The sequence below is a fragment of the Manis javanica genome, chromosome 11 (assembly GCF_040802235.1).
Source record: "Manis javanica isolate MJ-LG chromosome 11, MJ_LKY, whole genome shotgun sequence".
Classification (NCBI taxonomy): domain Eukaryota; kingdom Metazoa; phylum Chordata; class Mammalia; order Pholidota; family Manidae; genus Manis; species Manis javanica.
Genome location: NC_133166.1, coordinates 116,529,307 through 116,555,880, shown reverse-complemented (window position 1 = coordinate 116,555,880; position 26,574 = coordinate 116,529,307). Strand labels below are relative to the sequence as shown.

General features: G+C 43.0%; 1 protein-coding gene across 3 annotated transcripts; it reads right to left on the bottom strand.

The window, feature by feature from the left end:
* Positions 1-782: 782 nt before the first annotated feature.
* MAJIN (membrane anchored junction protein) lies at positions 783-23,347 on the bottom strand. Of its 3 annotated transcripts, none has more exons than XM_017659202.3 (11): positions 23,217-23,347; positions 16,687-16,801; positions 11,882-11,927; positions 9,532-9,607; positions 9,230-9,355; positions 8,366-8,397; positions 7,951-8,042; positions 6,673-6,736; positions 3,044-3,116; positions 2,186-2,303; positions 783-1,614 (listed from the first exon to the last, which is right to left on the bottom strand). In XM_017659202.3, the coding sequence occupies exons 2-11, from the start codon at positions 16,785-16,787 to the stop codon at positions 1,569-1,571; spliced, it is 774 nt and encodes a 257-aa protein (XP_017514691.3). In that variant the 5' UTR covers positions 16,788-16,801; positions 23,217-23,347; the 3' UTR covers positions 783-1,568. The 3 variants fall into 3 exon arrangements, with proteins under 3 accessions (XP_017514691.3, XP_017514692.3, XP_073073658.1); XM_017659203.3 differs by having other exon boundaries at positions 783-1,596; XM_073217557.1 differs by having other exon boundaries at positions 23,114-23,251.
* Positions 23,348-26,574: the final 3,227 nt, after the last annotated feature.

Here is a 26,574-nt window from a genome sequence, read left to right as displayed (position 1 = left end):
TACTAAAGATCATAAAGCTCATTAATGTCAGGGCTGATCTGGAAGGCGAATCTGCCATCTGTGCATGGTGCTCAGTTACCCTTGGGGCAGGACTGTGGCAAGCTGGGAGCAGACCCCCTAGCTGGCAGTAGCTGCAGAAGCTGGGGCAGGGTGGAGGTCAGAAGGAAGCCTGTGGTGATTTGGCCCCCTGACATCCCAGCGCCACCGCCTCGCTGACCTGCTCAGAAAGGCTGAGCCAGCCACACAGACTGCCAGAGCTGGAAGGAACTTGAGAGCTCGTGTAATCCCGCCCTTTTATGTTCCAGATGAGAAAATAAGAACCAGAGAGGAAAGCAACTTTGCCAAGGCTTCAGTGTAAGCCAGTCAGTCCGAATGGCACTCAGATCTCCAGATTCTGGAGTTGAGCCTCTCAACAGCTTTGGAAAGCAGGCCGTGTTTGGGACAGTCAGGCAAAGGCTGTAAATGCAGCTTGTCCACAGTCCTCCAGTCCTTGTGCTGGTGGCTTCCCCTTTTGCCCTCCTCCTTGCAGGTCGAGGCCCTTTGCAGTGAGTGGCCCACCTCCTCTTTTCTCTCCACCCACAGTAAAGGCAATGACCCAAGGGGACACCAGGGAACCTCAGCCATCCAGCCTCAACTCCCACTCATCACAGGAACCTTCCAGCATCTGACAGATAGCTCTAAAAATGAGGGATGACAAGAGCTCATTACCGCAAAAGGTGGTCCATTCTAACACTGGGTGTATCTAACAAAAAGTGATTCCTGTGTTCTGAGCTACAGTGAGTTTCCCTAAATCCCTTCTGTTATTTTGATCATCTGTCCCAGATCAGCTTTAAGTGACATGAAGACAGATCTCTCAGGTCTTAGGTGACCTGGTCTTCTCCAGGAGCCCTAACCTAGACTGGCGTCCACTTAATCCAATAAACTAATCTGCATTACTGTCAGAAGCCACAGGTACAGGCAGGTGGGAAGTGTTTGTCTACTGAGAGGCTGGGTCCCAAACTGGGTGGATTAGGGAGACAAGATTTCTTGAGGGTCAGCAAGGCTCAGATAATGAGTCTTGCAAGACCCCATTCCCTTGCCTCGCTCAGGGGAGTTTAAGGTTTGAGGTCAGGTTCAGACCTCACCAACCCAAAGCACCCTGCCAACAATAACCAGTAGACCCAGGGGAGATTCCAAGCATTGCTTCCCTGTATCTTGAGGCAAGAGTCTGCATTCTCTCACTCTACTTCACTAAATTCAGTCAATAACCCTTTATAAATAGTTTATTGTCATTAGGATCCTAAGTGCTAGAGATCAAAGACCTAAACTGGCCCTCAGACGAAAGCATTTTACAAAGTCCTATCCTTTTCTTAGTACTTTAAATTTAAAACAAAACAAACCCGTCCATTGTAAAGAGGCAAAGGGTAGGATAAACGGATAAACCCACAAGAGGACTCAGGGAGTTTGGGGCCCTCATTTCCCGGGACTAGAATGTCAACAAGCAGAGGATGGAGGGGGAGTAGACACCTCCCACCGCTGTGGGAAGTGTCACTGTGAGAAGACACCTCCCACTGCTGTTTTCCGAAAGCTCACTGGCTGCTCTTCCTGAAGAAATACCTAAACGGGAAGAGAGAGCTGCAGGAAGGAGAGCAGAGCAGGTTGAGACTCTAGGGGTCCCTTCCCCTCCCAGGTCCCATTAGGGCCCCATTAGCTAGGGCATTTTTGCTCTGGAGGGAAAAGCAAGTCTAGATCAGCATTTGAAAAGGTACCCAAATTAGATTATGCTCAGGAGGGGGAAATAAAGGAGAACCGCAATGGGCTGGCTGAGCTCTTGATAGATAAGGGGATTTGCTAATGTCTTCTGCAAAAAGGACTCTGAAGACATATCCTAGATTCAGAGGGGAGAATGGGAGCAGTTTGGTAACCAAATCATATGAATGACCCAAGCAGCATTTAGAAACCAGGCTCAAAGCTGGACATGTTGGGGTGGAATGGATTGTGTAAAAACGAACAAGATACAGTCTTTATTAAATTCACAGTTAGGGCCCTTGTGCTTAATCTCATGTCCATCATCTGCCCTGGACAAAATGAGAGTATGCAGGCATTCCACTTCCTTCTCTGCTCTGACTTCCCTGAGAGACTCCGTGAGGCAGTCTCCGGAGCAGAGCTCCCCGGGTCTGTTTGGGGGCAGAAGAGAGTGTCTTACCTGAGAAACCCGAAGAAGCCGCTGGATCCCAGCTCTGTGGGTCCTGTAGGTGGAGGCAGATTGTTCTGTGGTGATGGTAGGACAGGCTGCCCTGCTGGGCTGTCCCTCCACTTAGAATCTGCAAGGAAAACACTCAGGCAAGGGAAGGGCTTTGGTTGTTGGGCTGTGGGAAGGCAGGATACCCAGCGTGAGCCCAGTGAAGCCAGGTGAATTGTCTGTGCTGACCTTCCCAATTTAATCTCAGCTCAGTAAAACACTATCTGACCTTGGAGTATTTTCAAATTGGGCCCCTGAGATTTTTATACTGCTCCAGTCCCGGTCACCCGCCACCGCTGGTGTGTCTTACAGGGAATGACATCTTGTTGAAGCACTCGCTCACATCCCCCACCCCTGCATGTGATAACTACAGTCCATCTGAATCCTCATGCTGCGTAAAAGAGCAAGTTGGAGGAGCAACACCCTGACACGCACTCCCTGCCCCTGCTGAGCCTCCACTGCACCTTCCATATTAACGCGAATGCCCCAAAGAAAAGGAGAGAGAGCTTCTCAGAGATGGTTCTCCAATGAGACAGCAAAGTGGAACACATCCCTCTCAACTTTTCTGTAAAACCCATAGGACCCACATGAAGCATCAGAAGCATCATTTTCGCAGTCAGAAGCGCAGGAAGGATGTGCACTGCCTCCCTTCACGGGAGCTGGTGGGGCGCTGAGTACCCGCGGGCAGGCCCGCGCCCTGACGAGGGATGCACAGCTCTCCTGAGCGGCTCAGACTCAGCACACTGCTGCTCTGCTCATCGGAGAACCAGAGGCGACAGGACAGTTACTAAGGAGAAGAAGGAGGAATTTCCCAGATCCTACCCTGTTCCTGGACATCAGTGACATCAAACGCTGGGGTCTCCTGCCATTCCTGCTGGGTTTTTCTTTCCCTGTTCTGGTAAAAAGAGGACCAAGAAAAGTTTTAAACTTTAATCCTATACAGCTTGGTGATCTGAATGCTATTTGCTGGTGAATTCATCTCACATCAGTACTGGGGCTTCTGATTTGCCAAGGCAGATCCTGTATTTCTTTCTATAGGACTGTCCTTTTCCCATTTCAGCTTCCTAACCACTGTCCCTCTAAAATTGTAAGATTTAAGAGTCGAAAATAAACCAAACTGGTTTTAACTTACCATTCCATGTTACTGAGTCCCAACTATGTACTAGTAAAGACAGAATATTGAGGTTTCAGAAATCAGAAGGACCTTAACTTTACCTTGGAGAAATGTGTAATCTATGTGGTAAAGCTGATATATAAACCAAGTATTACGAGATAGTGTGCTAGGACTACCCCAGAAGTCTATGCAGTGTTGTGGCTGCTGAGGACAAGAATAGAATGGGTGGCAGTTAGTCAAGGAAGACTTCATAGGGGAAGTGCTATTTGAATGGGTCTTGATGGATGAGCAGGGTTTTTTGGTAATAGGTATGAGGAGATGGTCAGAGAAAGCAGGGCGTTCCAGACAGGGCCATGGTGCACAAAGGTACAGCACCATGAACGAGCAAATGCAGGTAACAGGGCTCGAGCTGGGGCAACAGAAACGTGACTCCAGTGCAAGCAGTCAGCATACCACCACGCAATCTTATTGTTTCCCCCTGTGCGACTCCTTTACAGAACTTCCTTTATACTTTGAAGGGTCATCCTACAACTTGGCTCTAAGCCCACATTTCCAGTAGACACCTGATAGTCAGAAACATGGCCTATGCATTTTCTTTGGGAATTCCCACCAACTACCCACTCCTATCACCCAGGCGGAACCTGAGGGCCCAACTACCCAGCAGGGCCAGTCAGCTCCTTGAATTGTTCTGCTGGGAAAGAATTCTATAGCAAGGGGTGCAGACTGTCAAGGTGGGTCTGGGAGGCAGAGGCATGGCAACACCCCAGGAAAGTTGGATGTAGTCTCCATCCTTAGCATAAGCTGCTATTTCTAAGATAAGCTTTTCCACAAAGCCTCAAATCCCAGACCAGGTAGACAGCCACCTGTCACATTCCTATAAAAGTGAAAGGGGACTCCTGGGAGAAAAGGAACTCTTACCTCTTCTAGACAGGGTGAAGATGGAATCTAGAGGGCCCAGCTCTGATTTCTAGCTTAAGGGAATGATTCTTACAGATTTAATGAAATCATGGTTTGGGGCTTAAATCCTGGTGCACTGACCATAATGGAAGCATCTACTAAGGTTGGTAGTGGGGACTCAAAGGGCAAAGGCCCAAAGGCAGAGGTAAAGCCACCTCTGACCAGGGGAGATTTCCCTTACAAGACAGTTTAGCTTTTGTGCTCTCCTGAAATCTTGAGAGGTCTTTCCAGGAAAATGTCCTAAGAGAAGAAAAATACTATAGCCTGAAATAAAACTGAGGATACCATCTGAGACACTCAACAAGACATAATACCCTGAAATCTTGACCCAAGATTGTCCTCTGTATGTTCAGGGCCAAACCTGCTTAGAAGTGCCTCCTGCAAGGCAGTCAGTTCCACTTCCGGACCATTTGTCTGCTCTCCCCCACTTTCTATCCCTCTAAAGTGTGGGTCTCTAGGTCTGGGACCTGAAGTAACAAAGGGTCTGACCTTTCTTCCTTTTCTCCCTAAATACCTCTTAAGGAAACACAGACCCTATTTAGGTGCGTATTGTATTCTAAGCTTTCTCTGCACAGGCTCCCAGGGTGTCCAGACATGCACAGTCCACCTGCACCCTAATTTTCCCCAAAGGGGAGAGAAGCATTGGACCAGAGCAGCAAATTCAATTTTTCCAGCTCACTGAGAGTCACTGTGGTCACTTTAATTTAGGAGAAAGCCTCTCTCTGGGAACAGGGTCTACAACGGAGACCGTCTTTGGGCTTTGAGTCAAAATCAATAAACATGTTCCTTTTTTTTTGCTCAGTGTTTTTTCTAAACCCAGTATCAGGTTGAAGAGGTAATTATGTTGAGTAAGAAACTGTGGGTTCTGTTCTTGAGGGAGATGATGTGTCAAACTAAGAATAGGAAGGCATCAAGGGTGGAGAGTGAGGGAAATGTTCCTTTAATAGTAATTATCTTGGTTGTATAAAGCTTCTTTGTTCTCCAGAGCTTCATGTACTCCTCCTGTACTTTCTCATTTCTTCTGCCAGCTCTAAAAGATGGAAAGGTGGGAGAGGGCAACTATCTGTGTATAATTAGTCCACGGGCCAGTTGGCCATGGCACGACAGGGCCCTGTACCCCTTCCCTGCCCCCAGAGGCAGGCCTGCATCCTGAAGGGTTCACTCTTCCTCCAACCCCACAATAAGCTCCTGGAGGAAACCAGGTTTTACATGTCTGGCTGCACCCCAGCACCTAACACAGTGCCTTGCAAACAGGAAATCGAATAATCATTTGGAAATGAAAATCATTTATACTTAAATATTTGAGGGAATTCCTGTCATCTTGAAGGTGGTCTTCTTTCATGATCCAGCCCGCGCTGACCTCTTCTGAACATTTCTCAGCACTGTTCTCTGCACCCAGGGGCACTGGCCTGCAGTCCCCACAGCACTGCGCCCTTCCTTAGTCCTTCCAGCTACCCTGAGTTGCTCTGGGAACCTTCCCTCACTCCCACCCAGTTTGGGTGAGGTTCTCCTCTGTGGTCCCTTTGCACTCTGTGCTTCCATCCGCCTAGCTCTACAAAGTCGGTGTTTTTAGGGAGAGCATGATATCCCTAGAACTTGATACACAGTAGACAGTTAAAACAAGGTTACTGAATGAATGCATATGTAAATGTTTGCTTGATAACCATTCATGTTATGGGTCTTGGGAACATGAGGGAAGTGGGTTGTGAGTGAGTAGGTACTTCAGGTCACAGCTACTGTGCAGAGAGAGGAAAGAAGTAAGAAAAGGGCCCAATAAGAGCTATTTTGAGAGGGGAGGGAAAGAAAAAGGGCACTACTTTAGAGACTACTATGGAAAAGAAGCCCCAAAATGGAGAAGCAGCAGATATAAAAGTATCTCAATGGGGAATAAGCCTCACAAATGAAACCAAATACGACTGGGGCCAGCCCATCACTGCTCTAAATAACATTTTCTCTTAACACTGTCCTGTGCCGATACCTGCCTAGCTCTCTATAAAAACTCAATATTTCCAGACTCAGACCCCAGCATCGATGAAGGCAAAAGGATTTCTAAAGAGAAAATTCCATACTGGATCCCACCTCAGTTCAACAGATCTATTTTCTTATCTCAGCTGAAGAGTACAAGCAGCAGCTTTTTAAGCTGAGAAAAGAAGACCTTTTAACAAAAGGATTTATCGATGCATGTACTCTGCAGCCACTTTTGGGACAAGTTGTGGCAAGGGCGGAATGGCTGAACATTGTTCTGCAGACAGCGAAACCTGAGAATGTGTTCAGTCAACGTAGTTAGTACTGAGGACCAAGATGTGCTGCTAACAAGAATCCTGACTTGTAACAGAGCAGAAACAGCCACGAGTCTGGAAGCCTCCGTTTGGGTACTTACCTTCCTGATTTCCACAGGGGGCTTCTTTTTGCTGGGGCTTTGGCTGGAAGTCCCAATCTCGGCCCTGAGGTGGGGGGGAAGCCCAGGAAATGTTACTGGCAGCAGTGACATCACCACACTTAAGCAAACATGGACCAAATGAATATTTCAGCAGGTTGGCTATTTTTATACCATTCCTGGCCTGCAGAGTAAATTGTGTGGCCAAATTCTCTTTGGGTGCTCCTTTAATTAACAGTAGAATCCCAACTGGTGACATTTAGGGATCTAGGAGTTGAGACAGGGAAAATGTGATTGACAGCAGGTATCAGATTTTGGAAATACCTGACTGCATTAAAACCCAGAGAAAGGCAAGACAAGAGGCATTAACCCCATGGGAAATTCAATCAAATGGAACTGAGTAAAGCTTCACACCTGTAAGTACCTTCACATGCGATCTGGCTGGGAAAGGCGTTTTCTAACCATTCACTGACACGTGCATTTGGAGGGTGGAGGGATCATCTCCTCACGTTTTACTCTTACTGCTCCTGTACTTCTCCAGGCCCCCAGAGCCCCAGGAAAGAGCAGCGGCTCTCTGGGACCCTGGGCTGAAAGCGCTCTGGGCTGGGGGACAAACCACACTTTGGCTTATTCCAGCCCTCTCTGGCTGATAATAAGAACTGAATTGTCTTACTGACTCATTCTGTCCCTTACAGAAAATCAAAACAAAATAGGTAGCCTCCACAATAGCAACCTCAATGTGTTAGGGAGGTGCTCCACATTCCCCCTGACACTGCAGCCCCTCACCCAGTAACTGATCTGTACCCTCTTGCAGACATTTATATTCTAGTCAGGACTGCCTCTTAAGGTAGTGTTGCAAAACTTATTGTTCACTAGGTAAAACAGAATTATATTTTATTTGTTCTTGCTCTGTTGAGGGTTTCTCTATGATCTTGAATAATATTGTGGGACTTCTTAAGCCTCGTGCCTTCTGTGTTTCCTGGTAGTATGACCATACTAAGTACACGCTGAATATGTGTTGGATTCAATTGTGTAAGATCTGATTACATTTCCTCTCAGTCTTGATAAACAGAAGAATCCTACTTTGCTGAGGAAGGGACTGTGTTCAAATTACATTACAAATATCAACCTGCTTCCTTCCCTTAGTCCACCTACTGGAATAGGCAGGTACCAATGAGGCCTGGAAGAGAAAATGAATCGCCTAAGGACAAGACCCACCAACAGCGATGACTGGCAAGGCCAACCAGGAGGCGGGATTTGGACTCTCCCTACACTACTGACCTGTCCAGGCCTGGCCTGCTGGGGGCGCTGGGCACTTGCATGCATTTTCGCTTCCTCATCAAGGCTCCTGCTGCTTCCCTGTCCGGTAGGCCCTGCAGGAAGAAAAGGTCAGCTGACCCTCCTTTGCCAGAGTTGCTCACGGTTCCTAAGGGCACAGTAACAAGGGCTCCCCATTTAAAGTGCCGAAAGGAACTTTAGTAAACTACAGTTTTGCAAGTAAGGATAGACATTGTTAGTGACAGTCCTCAGAAATATGGCCAAGGGGGAAAAAATGGCTTCATGGTCTCATATATTTCTGACTGGACCTGGGCAGCAACTAAGGGGCACAGTAAGAGGAAGAGAAAAGAGCAGGATATTTTGGACAACATGAGGCAATTAAAGCAATTTTCATTTTGTGCAGAAAAGGCAAACTTACCAACCCAAGAGGACTGTGGTTTGTTGGTTTCCCTACAATAAGAAATTTGAGTATCATAATGGATCAAGACTCTGTTTCACCTGGATTTTTGGCTACTATTTATTTCTCAGAACTGGTCCTCGACAAGACTTCCATGTATGCCCTCCTCCCTTCTGCCTGGTACCATTTTTCCTAGAAATACGGTGTCTTCAAACTTTCCCCCTCCTCTATTTTAGAATTACTGTCACCTACAAGCTGAAAAGGGTTTGGTTTCCAAGATATTCTAATGATATGCCAGTTAATGGGGATGATCCTTACTATAAAAGAAAAAAGTGGAACTTCAGGCATCAGTGACAAATGAACTGGGTAGATATTTTGAAGCAAGACCTTTGTACCCTTTTTCAGATCAAACTGCAGATGTCTACCTGTCTTTCTATGAGTAAAAACAGTGATGGCCCTCAGAGATGAAAAATTGGGAGAGGTGAAAGTCACTGAATACTCTAAAATGGACGGATTTATGTAATAGTTACCTTTTCTTGAGTGATTAGGCTAAGCCAGACTTCATACTTTCCATTCACTGGTATTTATATTTTTAATCCTTTCAACAACTCAGTGAGATAGGTACTATTCCTCTTCACCATTTCACAAAAGAGGCACAGAAATATTAAGTGATTTATTTAAGGTTGCACAGCTATTAAGTGGCAAAGTCACAAGAGTTTGACCAGGACATCTGGCTTGGAGCGCTTGCTTCTGACTCTGCACTGTGCTGGCTGGGGCCCTGTCTGGCTGACCATTTTGCCATATTCAACTGGCACTGCTAACCCATGGACAGTCAACCTTCCCTTTTTTCTTCTCCACCACCCACATGTCCATCACTCTACTTACCAAGTGACAGGTTTTCATGACACCATTTCATCTCCACGTATAAAGTGAAAACAAATGGATAGGGGACCAAGACAATTTCCCCATGTCTGAATTTCAGGTGGGACACTCTTTCCCATTTGCTTTTATCTGGGAAACGGTGCTAAGGAGTGAGGAATGAAGCCAGTAGGAATCTGAGTACGACCTTCGGGATGAGGCGCTTCCTCCTCTTCCGGACCCACCCTCGGGCTTCCCATAGGTCTACCGCTCCCGTTGGAATCTGCAGTGCGAGCTGTGGCTATCTTCACCCAGACATGAAAGGATACAGGGAAACACAATGAAGTGTTCTGTAGCAAATGGCTGCAGATGGTCCACATTTCCTAAGACCACACGAATAGAATCCTGTAAAAACATTTGAAATGTCTTTGACCCTGTCTAGTTTCAGCCAATTTTTCCATTTATACTTGTCACTGCTTTTCTCAAATTTCACATAGTTTAGCCATGGTCCTTTCTTATATTCCAGGTACGTATTTTTCTTCTCCTTACCGAGAAATCTCCTTGAGGTAGAATATATATATGCCTGATTTATTTTAGTATTCCTTCTATGGTATTTACCACAGTGAATGATGTATAACAAGTTCTCAATAAATATATATTGAATGAGTGAATAATACTGGTATATACGGATAGTACCTAAGTTATAATGATTTGACTTTTGATTTTTTGACTTTATGATGGTGAGAAAGTGATACACATTCAGTAGAAACAGTACATCAAATTTTGAATGTGGGTCTTTTCCGGGGCTAGAGACATGCAATAAGATACTCTCATGATGCAGGTAACAGCAGCAAGCACAGTCACCGGTCAGCCACAATCATGACGGCAAACCACTTATATGTTGGGCACTCTGTGCCCATCCAACCATTTTGTTTTTCACTTTCACTACAATAGTCAATAAATTACATGAGATACTCAACACTTCATTATACAACAGGCCTTGTGTTAGGTGATTTTGCCTAACTGTAGGCTAATACATGTGCTCTGAGCACATGTATAGTAGGCTAGGCTAAGCTATGATGCTTGGTAGGTTAGATAAGTATTAAGTTCATTTTTGACTTAATATTTTCAACTTATGATGAGGGGTTTATCATGATCCCACTGTAATCCCACTGTAAATTGAGAAAGACTTATATACTTGTATATTTGTAAGTTCTTTTGCTTTTAAGTCCAGCCTTTTCTCCTGCTTTTTAAAAATCTTAACTGATTAATCTCTAACTATGCTTTTAGTATACACCAGTTAAACAATTCGGTATCATAAAAGACTACTGGATTTCTCTGGAGAAAAAAATCTGAATTTCAGTCCTAGCTTTGTCATTTCATCTCTCTAAGCCTCACTGCCCTCATATTTGGGTTCACAGAAGGCAGAAACTGTGTCTTATTCATCTTTGTATTCTCTGTTCTAGCATAATATCTAGCTTATAATTTTAAAAACTAATATTTATTGAGTAATCACTTCGGGAAATATCATTGTTTTTATACATACTAATTTAACACTCACATTTTTATTATCCCCATTTTACAGATGAGGAAACTAAGATGGAGAGGTGAAACAACTTATTCAAGGTTACACAGCTAGCAAAGGTGGAGCCAAGATATTACTATGCTGCCTTGAACTTTTCTCTGCCCAAATTAATTGAAGCAAAGTGAAATAAATTCTGCTCTACTTATAATTAAAATAAGCATAAAACTGTCATGGCCCTACATTAAAATAATTGCTATTTATAATGATGTTTCCTGAGGTCCTGCAAGACTCTAATGTATCTTTCAACACTTAGCAAAAGAGCATGCACCTTTAAGGTTACAACTCAAATTTTTGGTTTCATAGAGTTTTGTGTTTGTGTATTAAATTTATTTGAATTATTTGAAATATGGCAGCATGCCTTCATAAATCACAATGGTCATTAATCACTGAGTTGTGAAGTTAGAAGAGAATAAACTAGTTCAGAACTCATTTTGTGAATGAGGCAATTGAGACCCAGAGAGATAAATGATTTGCCAAGGGTTACACAACTAATTAGTGGCTCAGCCAGAGCTGTAATCCGGGGCCAGCCTCTAGAACTCTTAACTCCTTGCCCAATGCTTTCACCAATTTACAGAGTTGTTCATTCTTCTTCCTGTAAGAGAACCTAAAGCTAGAGGAGCTAGGTAGAAAAGGAATGAAAATGAAGCGGGAATAAAGAAATTGCAAATGTTTCCAATTAAAACGAAGACACAGCAGCCTTAACCATGTATTTACAGTTGAGTTTCCTGAACGTCAAGTACCAGGCAGCGGTCGGATGGTGAGGTTTCCCAGAGCCCTGAAAGGCATCAGTCCTCCAGAAGCTCTCTCTGTGCCGGCTGCCACAACAGAGAGCTGCCCACAGCTGAGAACTCTGGTGGAAACAAACTAACTCTCAGCCTCTAAGGTGCTGACACTTCAACTAGGAGAACTGAGAAAGGATACAGGCTTTAATTTCTCTGGAAAACAGTAGTTTCTTTGCAGGGGAAATGTGGCAGGCAGAAGCCAAGTCATCAAGTGGAGATTGTGCCTCAGTTTGTAAGAAATGATTAAAATCTGGATACAGATGCATCCTTGGCTTAAAGAACTTTCCCAGAAGCTGTTTGCTTCTTTCCTACCTCCAGCTCCTGGATGATGACTTCTTTATTTTCTATCTCTTCCTCTCTAGAAGGTAAACAGACAAGAGATAAGCAAGCGAAGAAGGAAAGCTCTGGACACAGTAGACTCTACCATCAGTAGACAGTAGACAGTAAAGTGAAAAAGAACACCTCCATGGAGCTAAAGAAACATGACTAAATAACAATTGTTTGTGCTGACCCAGTGCTCATGAGAGGAAGTGATCACCTGTATGGCATGGTATGAAAATTGGTACAAGGCTGCACCAAAATTATCTTCCCTGTTAATCTGCCAAAGCCTGAAACTCCCACTATGAAAATTAGTAATTTGTTAGACCAGTTGTACTCAAGTGTAGTCTGTGGACCCTAAGAGGTCCTTAAGACCCTTTCAAGGGTTCTCCAAGAGTGAAACTATTTTCATAGTAATACTAAGATACTATTTTTTTCACTGTGCTAACATTTGTAATCATTAGTGAAAAAGCAACGGGGTGGGGTGGAGCACACAAAATTGGTGGTACTTAGCACAAAACTAGCCAGCTGCACTAAACTATACTAGCACTTGTAATCTTTACTGTCACACAGGGGGAAAAATCCAGTTGCATTAGATATTCTTGAGGAAACAGTAAAAAATAAATTTTATAATATCTCAACCCTTGAATACCTGTCTTTTTAATGTATTATGCGATAAAATGGGAAGTATGCATGAAGCACTTCTGTGCAGACTGAACGATGATAGTTGTCTGGAGGAAGAGAACTTGTGCACTGTTGGAGTGGTGAACTCACCCAGCTGATTTTTTCATGCAATGGTATTTTACTTGAAAGATCAGCTGACAGACAAACTGTGGTTGTTATTCAGACTTGGAAATGTGATATTTTTCTCAAAAATGAACAGTGAGCTTATCAATTCAAGGAAAAAAACTGACAGTACTTGCTGACAGTGATAAATTTTGGGGTTCAAGCAAAAAATTTGAATTTAGGAAAGCTTCAATCCACCACTGTGAGGCTGACAGTTTGCAAATACTTAAACACTCTTCTGATAAGGCTGGTGGTGATATTAGCAAATAGGATTTTTTGACATTATATAATGAAATGTGTCAACATTCGGACCATCAGCACAAGTCAGTGAAACAATATTTTCCAAGTGACCAATGAAATGCATCATGTACAAAATCATCCTAAATATAAGGTTCATTCAAAGCACAAGATAGACCAATGCATTTAACGTATCAGGGTTCAGAAAGTTCACTGATCACTGATATGATTTCAGATTCTACATTGCAACTAAGTTTTTAAAACTACCACATTAAAAAAAAAAACACAACTACCACGGGTCAAGTTCTGTTGTAGGGGCAAAGGAGAAAATATACAATGATCTGAGAATATTAACATATTCCTACCTTTCCCAACTACAAATCTGTGTGAGGACAGATTTTTTAAATATAATTCAACCAAAAAAAGTTACAATGGACTGAATGCAGTATATATAGTAATCTAACAGTCTTCTATTAAGTCAGACAAAATGAGATTTGCAGAAATTCAAAATGATGTCTATCCTCCCATTTTTTGTTTTGCAAAATAGTTAATTTTAATAAAAATGAGTTAACATTTAATGGATATGTAATTTTAAAATTAATATATTTTTAAAATTGTGGTAAAATATATATAACCTAAAATTTGCCATTTTACCTATTTTAAGTACACAATTCAGTGGTATAAATTACATTCACAACCATGGTGTGCAACCATCACCACTATCTATTTCCAAAGCTTATCTCTCCAAACACAAACACTGTACTCTTTAAGCAGTAACCCATCATTCTTCCCTCCACCCAGACCCTGGTGACCTCTAATCTCCTTTCCGTCTCTGAATTTTCCTATTCTAGTATTTCATATAAGTGGAATCATACAGTATTTGTTCTCTCTTTACTGACTTATTTCACTTCGCATAACATTTTCAAGGTTCATCCATGTTGCACATGTATCAGAACTTCATGCCTTTTGTGATTTCTTTTTAGGGCTGAATAATATTCCACTGTGACTATGTATCTCCACGTTGTTCATATATACTATGTATATACCACGTTTTGTTTACCCATTCACCTATCCATAGACACTTGGGTTGTTTCCACCTTCTGGCTATTGTGAATAATGCTGCTATAAACATTGTTGAACAACTATCTGTTTTGAGTCCGTTTTCAATTCTTTTCAGCATATACTTAGAAAAATTTCTGGGTCATGTGGTAGTTCTACGTTTAACTTTTTGAGGAACTGCTAAATTGTTTTCCATAGTGGCTGCACCATTTCATATTACTACCAGCACTGCACAAGGGTTCCAATTTCTCCATATCCTTGCCAATAATTATTATTTTCCATTTTTGTTGTTGTAGTTTTTAGAGTTGCCCTCGTAAATAGGTGTGAAGTGGTATCTCACTATGGTTTTGAATTGCATTTCTCTAGTGCCTAATGATATTAAGCATCTTTCCATGTCATTACTGGCCATTTGTATATTTTCTTTGGAGAACTGTCTATTCAAGTCCCTTGTCCATTTTTTAAATTGGGTTATCTTTTTGTTCTGAGTTATAGTTCTTTATATACTCTGGATATTAAACTCTTATCAGATATATGATTTGCAGATATTTTCTCCCATCTGTGGGTTATCCATTCACTCTGTGGATACTGCCCTTTGACGCATAATCTAAAAGAACTAATGGAGTCCAGTATATCTAATTTGTTGTGTATTTGGTCTTCTGTTTAGAAACCATTGCCAAATTCAAAGTCACAAAGATTTGACCCTATGTTGTTCTAAGAATGTTATAGCTTTAGCTCTTAAATTTAGGTCTTTGATCCATTTTTAGTTAATTTTTGTATATTGTGTGTAAGGTAAGGGTCTAACTCATTTTTCTGCATGTGGCTAACCAGTCTTCTTAGAACCATTTGTTAAAGAGACTGTTCTTTCTCCATTGGGTGGTCTTGGCATTCTGGTGGAAAATCAATAGATCATAGGTGTGAGGGTTTACTTCTGGGCTCCCAATTCTATTCTACTGGTATTCTATATGTCTGTCCTTATGCCAGCACTGTGCTTTTTGATTACTTGTAGCTTTGTAGTAAGTTTTTTAATTGGGACATATGAGTCCTCCAACCTAGTTCTTTTTCAAGATTCTTTTAGCTATTTGGGGTCCACTCAAAGTCCATATGAGTTTTAGTATGGGTTTGTCCATTTCTGCCAAAAAATTGCATTGGGATTTTTGACAGAGACTGTACTGGATCTGTAGATTGCTTTGAGTACTGCTGTCATCTTACCAATATTAAGTTTCCAATCCATGAACACAGGATCCTGTCTATTTGTTTAGGTCATCTTTCATTTCTTTAAATAATTTTTGTAGTTTTCAATGTGACAGACTTGCACCTCTATGGTTAAATTTATTGCTAAAGATAGTTAACACTTGAAAAACATGGAAGTGGGGCACCAACCCCCTGCACAGTCAAGTATCTTGTGTATAACTTTGGCTCCCCAAGAACTTAACTACTAATAGTCTGCTGTTGACCAGAGCTTTACTGATAACATAAACAGCCAATGAACACATATTTTGTATGTTATATGTATTATATACTGTATACTTACAATGACCTAGAGAAAAGATATTTTTTTCAAATGGTCACAAAATTTTTTCAAATATATTTATTGAGAAAAAAATATGCATATAAGTAGACCTGTGCAGTTTAAAGCTATATTGTTCAAGGGTCAACTGTATTGTTTTCTTTTTGATGCTATTTTAAATAGAATTTTCTTAATTTTCTTTTCAGATTGTTTACTATACTGTATACAAATACAACTGATTTTTGCATGTTGATTTTTTTTCTCATGTTGATTTTGTATCCTGCACCTTGGCTGAATTCATTGATCAGGTCTAGCAGTTTTTTTGTGTGTGGATCCTTTAGGGTTTTCTACATATAAGATCGTGTGTTCATTTAAAAGAGACAATTTCACTTCTTCCTTTCCAATTTACATACATTTCATTTCTTTTCCATGACTAACTGCTCTGGGAAGAACTCCACTACTATGTTAAACAGAAATAGTGAAAGTGGGCATCCTTGTGCGGTTCCTGTCTTCAGGGAAAAGCTTTAAGTAGTTTACCATTGAATATGATGTTAGCTGTGGGCTTTTCATACGTAGCCTTTATTACATTGAAGAAGTTCCCTCTATTCCTAGTTTATTGAGTGTTTTTATTACTAAAGGGTGCTGTATTTGGTCAAATACTTTTTCTGCATTAATTGAGATGATCATGTGGTTCTCCCCTCCTTCATTCTATTAATGAGGTATCAATTAAGTGATTGACTTTTGTATGGTAAACCATACTTGCACTTCTGGGGGAAATCCTGGGAAAGTAAAAAATACAAATCTTCTCATTAATTAAAAAAATAGTTATTTTAATAAAATGTTATTTGTTAACATTTATGATACATTATTTTTACATTAATAAGTATGTTTTTTGTTTTGGTTTTTATGTGATAAATATTGACAGGTATATAATAACCACATAATCAAAAACTCTTTGGGATCCTCAATAATTTAACAGTATGAAAAGGTCCTGGGATAAGAAGATTTTGAGAACTACTCTCCTAAAGTTATGCCATCACTAATTTAGAAACGTACAATAATATAGGGAATATAAAATAGCTGGGAAGGAGAGTCCTACAAGGTGCTACTTCAGCCAGTCTCCTGGACTAAGTGAAGGCACAGAAGGGATGGCCTGTGGGAATGTACTAACCTGTGTGCGCAAAGGCTACATTCATAGCTTTAAAATTACCTGTTGCTGTTGCCATATCTGATTTTGAATTTATATACATTGGGTCCTGCATGAAGAAACCTCGTCTCTGGAAATGGGTAGGTGAAGGGTCTTAAACCCATTGCTTCCAAATAGCCTAAATAAAGTAGAAATATTAGAGAATTATTAAAAAGCTAAAGATGACTCCTTATGTACAGGAAAGAGAGCCTACCTATTCTGCAGCATCTCTTCATGCGTGAAATGCCCAGCACTCGCCACCACTGTCTATGTCCCAGGCTCAGTTCTGATATTAACCATCTGGACCATTCTCCTGCCTTCTTGGGGAGGATACATGATGCTTTGGGATTATCTCTATACTTGAAATCAAAAGGCTTAGGTTTTGTTATTCACTTTACAACCTTGCACAAATCACTTTTCTTACATGAGAGATTTACGACACTAACATCTGCTGATTCGCAGGTAAATATCTCTTGAATCTATTCTCCTCCCTCGTCTCCATTTTCCCTGGAACCCAGGCCAATGTGAAGAAGGCTCAAGCCAAATAATGCAACAGTCCAAATGCACCAATAAATGGCACAGTTAGAAGGCCCCTGCTATTAATTTTCGATGAAGTTAAAGGATGAACACACCTCCCTGCCATAGCTGATGCAGCAATAAGGATGCACACTGATGTTTCCCAGTTACGCCAAGGAACGCTTTACCTCCCCATCTCTCAACCACGCTTCCTCTCCACCACTTGTGAGACTGCCCTGTGCCACAAGAATGCCTACCATCCTCCTAGCCTTACTAGTTTTACTTTTCCTATTTCAGAATCTGTGCCCACTTCAAGTCCTCTCTGAAGAAAACTCAGGAAAAGGGAGAGACAGACAAAGGATGGCATGTCTCTTCAAGAGGGCTTCTGGTACATGCTCGGAGGTAAGAATCAAGCACAGTGGTAAGTGATTTTTTAAGTCACTAGGACTTTTCTGTGCCTCTTTTTATTGGTAGGATAATAAACCCTGTACTTTCAGTCTCTTCATATGGAAATTTAAGTAATAAATAATGAGATTAGACGTCCAGAGTTCCGGAGGATCAAAGCTACCCATATACAATGCAAGGCACACTTATTTCAGAGGCAGCTGAGACAGGGTAGACAAAAGAGGCACAAAGTAAGAATCAGTCAGGTTTGAATCTCAGCTCCAATGTCCCTACTTAGTTTCTGTAGGCCTTGGTTTCCTTATTTATACAATAATAACAACAACTTCTTGTCATGCCCAATTCTAAATGTCTTACATATATTATCTCACTTAATTTTCAAAACAAGCCTATGAGATAAGTAGTCTAAACTGTATAGATGAGGAAACCGAGGCACTGAGAGAAGAAGTAACCTTCCCACACGTATGTTAGAATTGAGATTCAAACTGAGGCAGTACGAATCCAGATTTGGTGGATTCCTAACCACTTTTCCACTCTGCATCCTGGGGTTATTAGGAAGAAAAAATAAGATAATGAATATAAAGCCAATTTGTAAGTACTAAAATATTATATATACATAAAGGACTATTTTCACTATTCTTTCCCCCATATTTCCCTGGTACAGTTTCTATTCAGCAGAGAAAACTTATGTTTGGTGGAGTCAGAAGATGTGCCCAAAGAATGGAATTTCCCACAATTTTCAAAGTTCAAGTCTTGGGCTGCCAGTAAAGAGATATCCCAGTGTTTGATCTCTGGTGCTTGGAATTAGAATGACAGAAGCTTGGAGCCAGAGTCCATGAGACTATTTAGACTAGGATTGCAGTCAAAAGTGAAAAGAAACCGTTGGTGCCAACTGCAAAGTTACTAGAGGGGAAATACTGGTCATATCCTAAAAAAAAAAAACCTTGCTCATTCCCAATGCCTAAGGCATGGCAGGAACCCAGCCTAGATTTGATGGTGTTTTTGGTACTGGATGATTTTTCTAAGCAGGCAGGGAGCCCACCTGGGGAAACTTAGGTTGCTGCTATGAAAATTTAGCTCTCAATTATTCAGCAGGTTTTTCTAAAATGCAGTCACCTCTCCCCACAGACCAAGGGCTGGGGCATCAGGGTAAAGGAAATGAAGGCCATTTGCCGGAAACGACAATCCAGAGAGGAAACTTCATGGGCGGCACCACAGTTGGCTATCTGAAAGCAAAAACAGTCTCTTCTAGCTGGGGCCTGTTCCTGTTCATGGCTGGCTGCTCACTTCAGAAACAAACCCCACACACTAATCACCTCATTTGAAAATAAGGATTAGACAGCATAATCCAGGACAATCACATAGTAGTGGTGGTTCAAAGATTTTGCAAGGTTATTTTCCTAAATGATTATTACTGCAGTCATGGTGACACTATGGGAGCTTGCAGATGGACAGACTCTCAACCATTTTTAGGTGATTACAAAACATGATGATTTTAAAACAAAAGAAGTTACAGGCAATAGAGGACAGAGGGAAAGATAAATAAGATTTGGAATTGGAGGACCAAGGCCTGAGTCCTTGCTCTGCCTCTTTTTGATCATTTGACCCTGAGCAAGTCACTTAACCTCTTTATTTCCCAGTTTCTACATCTACAAATGTGGATCCCACCCACCCCTGGGACTGTCATTGGGATTAAGTGAGATAATGCTGTAAATAGCACTTCCTAAACTCTAAAGTACTATATAAACATTAGCTGAAGTTTCTTCTTAATACTTCATTAGAAAAGCAAATTCAAAAGAGGAAAACTGATTAGTTTTAATCTTAGTGTGAAATCTGACAAATCCCAATCAAGAATCTTTCCTTAAAGTCACCAATAATTAGATTTAAATGACACATAGGCACTGTATCTGAAAGAGGAAGATTTTTCCAGGTTTTAGTCATTTGTTTTGCATAATGAAGCATCTGGGTCAGTGCACAGAACATGAAGCAGGGCTGAATGCTGTATGGGGATAATGATACTGACTAATTGAGGTAGAAGGAAATGATAATGAGGAAATACTGTCACTAAAAATATCTGGTGATACTTGATGGAAAAAAAATCCTCCACAGAGTTAAAGAATAGAAGAGCTTTCATAAGCATTTATTCAAAATACATTTACTGAGCAGATCTAACATGACAGGCTCTGTGAACACTAATAGGTGTGGGCAACAATACAGAGAAATCTCACTGACTATGAACTCAACCCGAGTTTTAGAATTGAGATTGAGAACAGATGACCCAATAGCTTCTTCCACATCCAAAAGTCCTTGGCTGGTCTCAGAGGTCTGCCTCGCTTCACTGAAATAGATTCAGACTCTCTGACGTCTTTATTTCCAACTAGAGATTCGTGGTTGCCTGTAGCTGGAAATGCCCTTTGTTTCACAGGGGAAAAGAGGGAAGTGACTTCATTAAAGGAGGAAATGATTTCCACAAGGTCACATAACTCAGTATGGAATCAGGAGTAGGCCCCCCAAGATTGCTGATACCTTTGGCCTATGCATATTCCCTTATAACAAACACATCACCCATAAATCATTTTATTAAACTGTAAACCTGATCACTCTCTGCATTTTGGATGATTCAAGGCAAACTCAATCTGGGTACAAAGGCATAAAACCAAAACACAAGATTTTCTCATTAAATGTTCTTAGAAATGTTGACATATATATATATCTTGGGGTATAAAAGGTTACATTCACATTGTTTGTCTTCAGCTATATTTCCAAAGTAACCATTCTCAATTTCCTCACCTTGCAGGGTGATTAGGATGGTTAATGAGATAATGTGCATATAATTGCTTATCGTAGTGCTCTACACAGAAGTTACTCAATAAAAAGTAGCCTTCCTAAAAGCAAAGCAAAACAAAGTGTTAAGATGCTGGAGCCGAGGAGACAGATCTAAGACTCCCTCACTCTCTCGGCTTCTTCCTACTCTTCCTGGTAAGCACAGTCTTTAAAATGCCGTTGGCATTTGTTCAGGAACAGATTTGCCCCTGGAACTCTGTCCCATTTTGTTTGGTTTGATTTGGGAGGGAAGGAGGAACTAAACCTTCTAACAGAGAGGTAGGAGGTGACCTGAAATGAAATCAAAGGCCTTTGTGCGCAACTCAATGGACAGAAAGGAGTCTGAGTCAAGTCACTCTTTGTTACTCATAAATTACTCTTTGCGAAGCAGTGCCTCTCCCTCTTAAACTTTAACCATCCTAAAAACCAACAAAAAAACTATCTTTGGTCAGGACTACACTCCTTATTCTGAAAAAGCTTAAAAAGCTCTTGTCACCCTGCTCGGCAATTGCAGCTTGTTGCAAGAAGATCAACCTATTAGCATTCACATCACATTGAATTCACTGCGGCACTCTAAAAATCCTACCAACCCCAGGAGCCCAAAAAGCACTTGGATTTAAAACTGCAGGCAATGAGGGACATTTTATTTTTTGGTTACACCATTGGGTGAGTTGCCCTGAAGCAGTGCATGTAGGGAAGAAGATTAAAACAACAACAACAAAGCAAAAAGCTTTGGCAGTTTCAGAAGGGCAACTGGTGGAGAGAATATACTTAGCTAGAGAGAAGGGAACATCTCTTGGAATTTTGAGCTTTAAACTCCAAGTCCTTGACGTACATAGATCAGGGGTCTTAGTGACAGAAGACATATAGGAAAGGGTGGAAAGCAAGCTTCTAAAATAGACAACTTTGTTCTTGGCATGAAACAAGGGCAAATTCTGAAGAAATTAAGTTAATGAGGAAACTAAATTACTTTTTATATATAGAGAGCAAATTTCATACAGGAAATATGAAATATTTTACTAACTTTAATTCTGGTGAGATATTGGGGAGATAAGTATTCACTAGATTTACAAAAAGATATACCTGGCTTGAGATGATCATTTACTTTAAACAAGGTCACACACGGAGGGCAAGACTGAAACTCAGATTTATTGCTAAAGCAACACAACACAGCTGAAAGGTGTCAAGAATGTAGTTACCCTAAGCCAGACAAATACCATATGATTTCACTTATCTGTGGAATATAAAAACAAAGCAAAACAGAAGGAACAAAACAGCAGTAGACTTCATAGACACTGGGAAGTGACGCGTGGTTTCCAAGAGGGGAGGGGTTGGGGGGGATGGTGGGTAGGGCCAGGTGGGTAAAGGGGCACAACAGTTCTCAATCACAATATAAGTTGGTCATGGGGACAGTAGTACAGCATGGAGAATATTCTCAGTGATTCTGTAACATCTTTCTAAGGAGATACTAATGGCACTAGAGGGGTGAGCATTTAATAATATGGGTAACTGTTGAACCACTGTGTTGTACATTTGAAATCAACATAAGACTGTATATCAATGATACTTCAATAAAAGAAAAGAATTTAGTTACCTTATCAACTTGCCTAGACTATTAGCCTCAATTCTTTGTATTTTACTGCCTAAGCACAGCTCTAAAATGACAGAATCAGGCATTATTGTTAAGAAACATAAAGCTTTATACTTTGAAAGACCATCAGACTATATAAATCTGATGGTGAAGAGGCCTTAGCAAAAAACCCCAAACCCCTCATATTTATAAAGCACTCAGCTTATATATTTTCCTACCCTACCTCCCAATATCCAAAAAATTTTTATTGAAGTAGTCATGATTGGTGACCTGATGGAGTGAAGGAGAGAGAATGGTCAAGGATGATTCTTAGCAGCTTAAGCAACTAGCTGAAGAAAAAAAAGTGCCACTTCCTGGGAAAAGCAGCCTTAGAAAGCAAGTTTTTAAGGACAAGCTGTTGAATCCCCATTTGGGCATGCTCAACGTTGAGGTGCCCTCCAGAGAGCCAAAGGGAGATTCTGGGTAGGTCTTGGATACTGTGGTAGGCTTACTACCTGCACATGTGCAAGTGAAGGAACTAAAGTTCAGAAAAATTGAGAACGTACAACAAAATACATCTGCTTGAATCTTTCTGTCCACTTTCTGTCATGGCAAGATTCAAGGAGCTGAATAGAGATCTGAGTGCCAGGCCTCAGAAAATTACTTCCTAGGTTCAATAAGGCATTTGAAAGCCAGAAACTCATTCAAATTATTAAGATGTGACGTGACAAGAACTGTTTCAATGGAAGAAGTCTTGTTTTCATGGTAACGGCTAAGCCTGGGTTAGAGGGGGCTTAGGGACCAGAATGAACACTTCCGTTACCTGCAAAAGCTTTTTTTTAAAGCGGGTTTGGTGAGGAGAGCTGGGGGGGCCTTAGAAAACTGGATCTCTGCCAGAGGCGCCTGAAGCGGGGGGACCCACGCGGTTCTTGGCATAGCTTGCCTGCTCGGCACAGGCCAGGCACCAGGCCGGGGCCCACGGACGCCTTGCCATCCCTGCCACCCCAGCTCTGCTTCGCACCCTCACGGCTGCAGCCTGAGCACCAGGCTGGCGGCATAGACCACGACGCCCTGCGGCGGGCACAGCCTGGCCTTCGGGCGCGCTGGGCGTCCGGAGGGGCCCGCGGCTGCAAAGGTTACCTCAGCGGGCTGCAGTAGGGCGGTGGGCCGGCCTGGGCCAGAAATCTCCCTCCGAACAAAAAAGTCAACATGGCAAAGCACCTGGCCTCTGCGGGGTCGTTACCTGCGACCACGGACCTCCTAAACTCGGCCAGGTTCTGTCTCTCACACTGACTGAAGTTCTTCGCGCCTCCCAGGGGCGGTGTCGGCAGAGCGCCGAGAAAGGCTCTCTGCAGTGCGCAAGCGCCGACCTCGCACAAGGCCTGGCGGGACCGCTCGTTCTACCGCTCGCCCGCGCCTCGGCATGTGCCCGGCGCTCGCCAGGCCATCTGCGCACGCGCAGCCGCGCTCCCTCCCACCCTCGCCCGGCGGGCACGCATTCCGAGGCTGGGCCGCGATGTGCGCGTGCGCGCCACTGCGACACCGCCCTGGGGTCGCCTGAGGCCACAGCGGGGAGCGGGGGGCGGTCCTACCCGCCTGAGCGTAGTCGCTAGATGCGTTTTAGTGGTCCCGGGGCTGTCCACCCACGATTCATTTTGTGCATCTTACGTGCCTGGATTGGTAGAGTTAGGAGCTATCGACTGTGGAGTTCCTACTGTGTGTCGAGCAACTTGCAAGCACTTTGTGTCTCCTTTAACCCTCATCGCGGTACTATAAAGCATTTATTATTAATATTCCAGTTTTAAAGATGTCTGGAAATGGGAGCAACTGTGGAGGCGTAAGGATTCAAATATGGGTTTATGATTCCAAAGCCCAATACCTTGCCTTTCACTTACTGCTGATCAAATTCTGACCTTACTGAGAATTATTAAGCGATTCGGCTCCACATCTCTGTAGGACTGGGTGGGCTGGGAGCGCTGCATTGCTAAAAATGGGCCTTTCCCTAGGCCGCCATTCATCCCCTCAGTCCTTCTACATTCTCCTGCCTCCATCGCCACTGTTGACGCTGTTCCCTCTGTGTAGAATGCCTCCCCTACCCCACTTTAAAACCCTACTCCACACGCCCAGGTAGTAAACTCCTTGAAGACTAAATCTTGTATATCTTCATATTAAGGGCAACTAAACACCGCTATCACATAGTACACACAAAGACCTGTAAAAGCAAGGCAGGAAAAGAAAGAAGTCAGGGAGGGAGGGGGAGAGAGGAAACTGGAACTCAGTTCCTGGATCTCAAAAACTGCCCCGTCTAAAGAGGGGCATCTGCTATCCAGTCTCCTACTGAAGGGAGGCCTGAGGGAAGTGTAGCCTGGGAATGCTAGATCTGGTTTTCATGGAAAATCTGCTAATTTAAAAATGTTGGCAACTGATTGAAACACTTGAAAACACTGTGTGGACTGAAATGAACGTGTTTTATGGGCAGGCACAGCTATTGAGCCACGCATTTATGACTCTGATCTTGCTTGACACAGAGTAAAAGTTGACCAAGTAGGTAGGACCTGAGTGCCTTTGCTTTCAGGATGTGCTCCCTGTCAGACTCTTCATCATTTCCACCACTGTTTTTTTCCTGGACCTCCTATTTAACATTTTCCCTTCCTTCTTTCACTAAATAAATATTTACTGACAGCCTGCTGCATGCCAGGCACTGCACTAGGCTCTAGGGTCACAAAATTGGAGAAGCTGGCTAGTTACAGGAGTTTTACATTCTTATAGAGAGATCAACATACAGCAATTTTTTAAATACAGTGCAGTAAGAACACTGATGCACCTGTATCCCAGGCTTTGGGGTACCTAGAAGATGATACTTAAGCAGCCAGGAGTCAGGAGGGCTTCCCAGAGAAGACAGCACCTGAAATTAGTCCTGAAAGATGGGTAGGGGGTGGGTAAGAGACGCGGAGAGGGCATTCCAGGCAGAAAGGACCACATGAAGCAAAGGGCTGGCAATAAGAAACAGCATGCTTGCCTTTACATGTCTATGAGTAGTTCAGTTTTACTGAGATATATAAATGGGGATGTGGTGTGGCAGGATTTGGGGTTGATAAAGGAAATAGGACTGGATCATGGAGGAGCACGTACTGAGGCACTTGAATTTATCCCCGAAAAGCAGTAAGATGCTTTTAAAAGTTAGATTTTGGTTTTAGAAGAATGTTTCTGGTGTCTTCCTTTTCTACTTGTTGATTCTCACTCATCCTTTGAGACCCAGCTCAAAAGCCATCTCCTCTAGGAAGACCTTGCAAATCCCCCTAGCCAGAAAAATTGGCTCCTTCCTGGGGCTCTTTGCCCTGCTTTATACTTACTGGTCAGTCTGCCTGGGACCTGAGAACTATAATTTACCCCACTTTGGGATCCTCATGAGGTTTGACATGGAATCTAGCATACAGAAGGTGCTAATAAATGTTTGACCAATGTGAATGAATTTGTGAATGAAGGAAATTTTCTGGGCAGTCCAGCTCCAGAACCTGTCAAATTATATCAGTGGTTCTCAAATGCATGGGCATCAGAACCACCTAGAGGGCTGTGGATTGCTGGGCCTAGCCCCCAACTTCCTGATTCACAGGTCTGGGGAAGAGAGGGATCTGAGAACTTGCATGTTGAACATGCAAAGTAAGTTCCCAGATGATATGCTGCTGCTGATAGGGACCACACTCAGAGAACCTGCAGTGTGGCCGCATTACAATCAGGGGCTTCTCACAGCCAAGCCTTGGGCTGGGCATTGTCAAGTAACCCTGTGACCACCCTGGCCCTTAAGGGCATTTCCTGGGTCTTGATTCTTATCCCACCTACCTTGCAATGGAGCTGGGAGTTACTGTACCCTCTCCTGGTTCTTTTCTCCCTGGGACTCCCTGGGGCTTCTCAGGAGGGCCCTGCTCACACCGGATCCTTCACTGCCTTCCTTCGGGTCCTTCACTGCCTTCCTTCCCACTGAGTGGTTCCACCGTGGTGGAGCCCCAGAGGGCAGGACAAATCCTGTGCATGACCTGTGAAGAAGCCCGGGATGTAGGAAGGAAGAGCGGCATTCCCACCCCCCACAACTCTCCCCCAACCCCTTCTCCCTGCAAGACTCTCCCTGTGAGGGTCGGAACAGGGGCTTGTCTCCTTTAAGAGCCACTACTCTGGGGCCTCTGCAGCTCCACAGCTCCTGTCCCAGGCCAAGCAAGGAGCTACTTAATCAAAAGCTCCACTTCCTGCAGCACCTGGGGCTCCTCCTCCCCTGAGTCCCCATCACCTCCCTTTGGGCTTCCTAGGCCAATTACCAGCCAGGCATCAGTCCTTAGCCCTCAGCTTTTGGAAGCTGGAGGCCAGAGACTGTCTGCCTGGACTGCAGGGAGAACTGACCCAGCTCAGAGAGTCAGCTCTGGGGGTGAGAGCAAGAGAGGCTTGTAAGCGTGAAGACTATCATCGGATTGGCCAGTTGTCCCTCCCTCTGTGCGTGTTGGGTGTGAAACTGTGTGTGAGCCTTGTAGAGCTCAGGAAGGCAATAGGGCGGACTAGGGCTCATCAAAGAGGCCTCAGAATCCTTCTGGGTTCAGCTTAGGCCTTGGAGG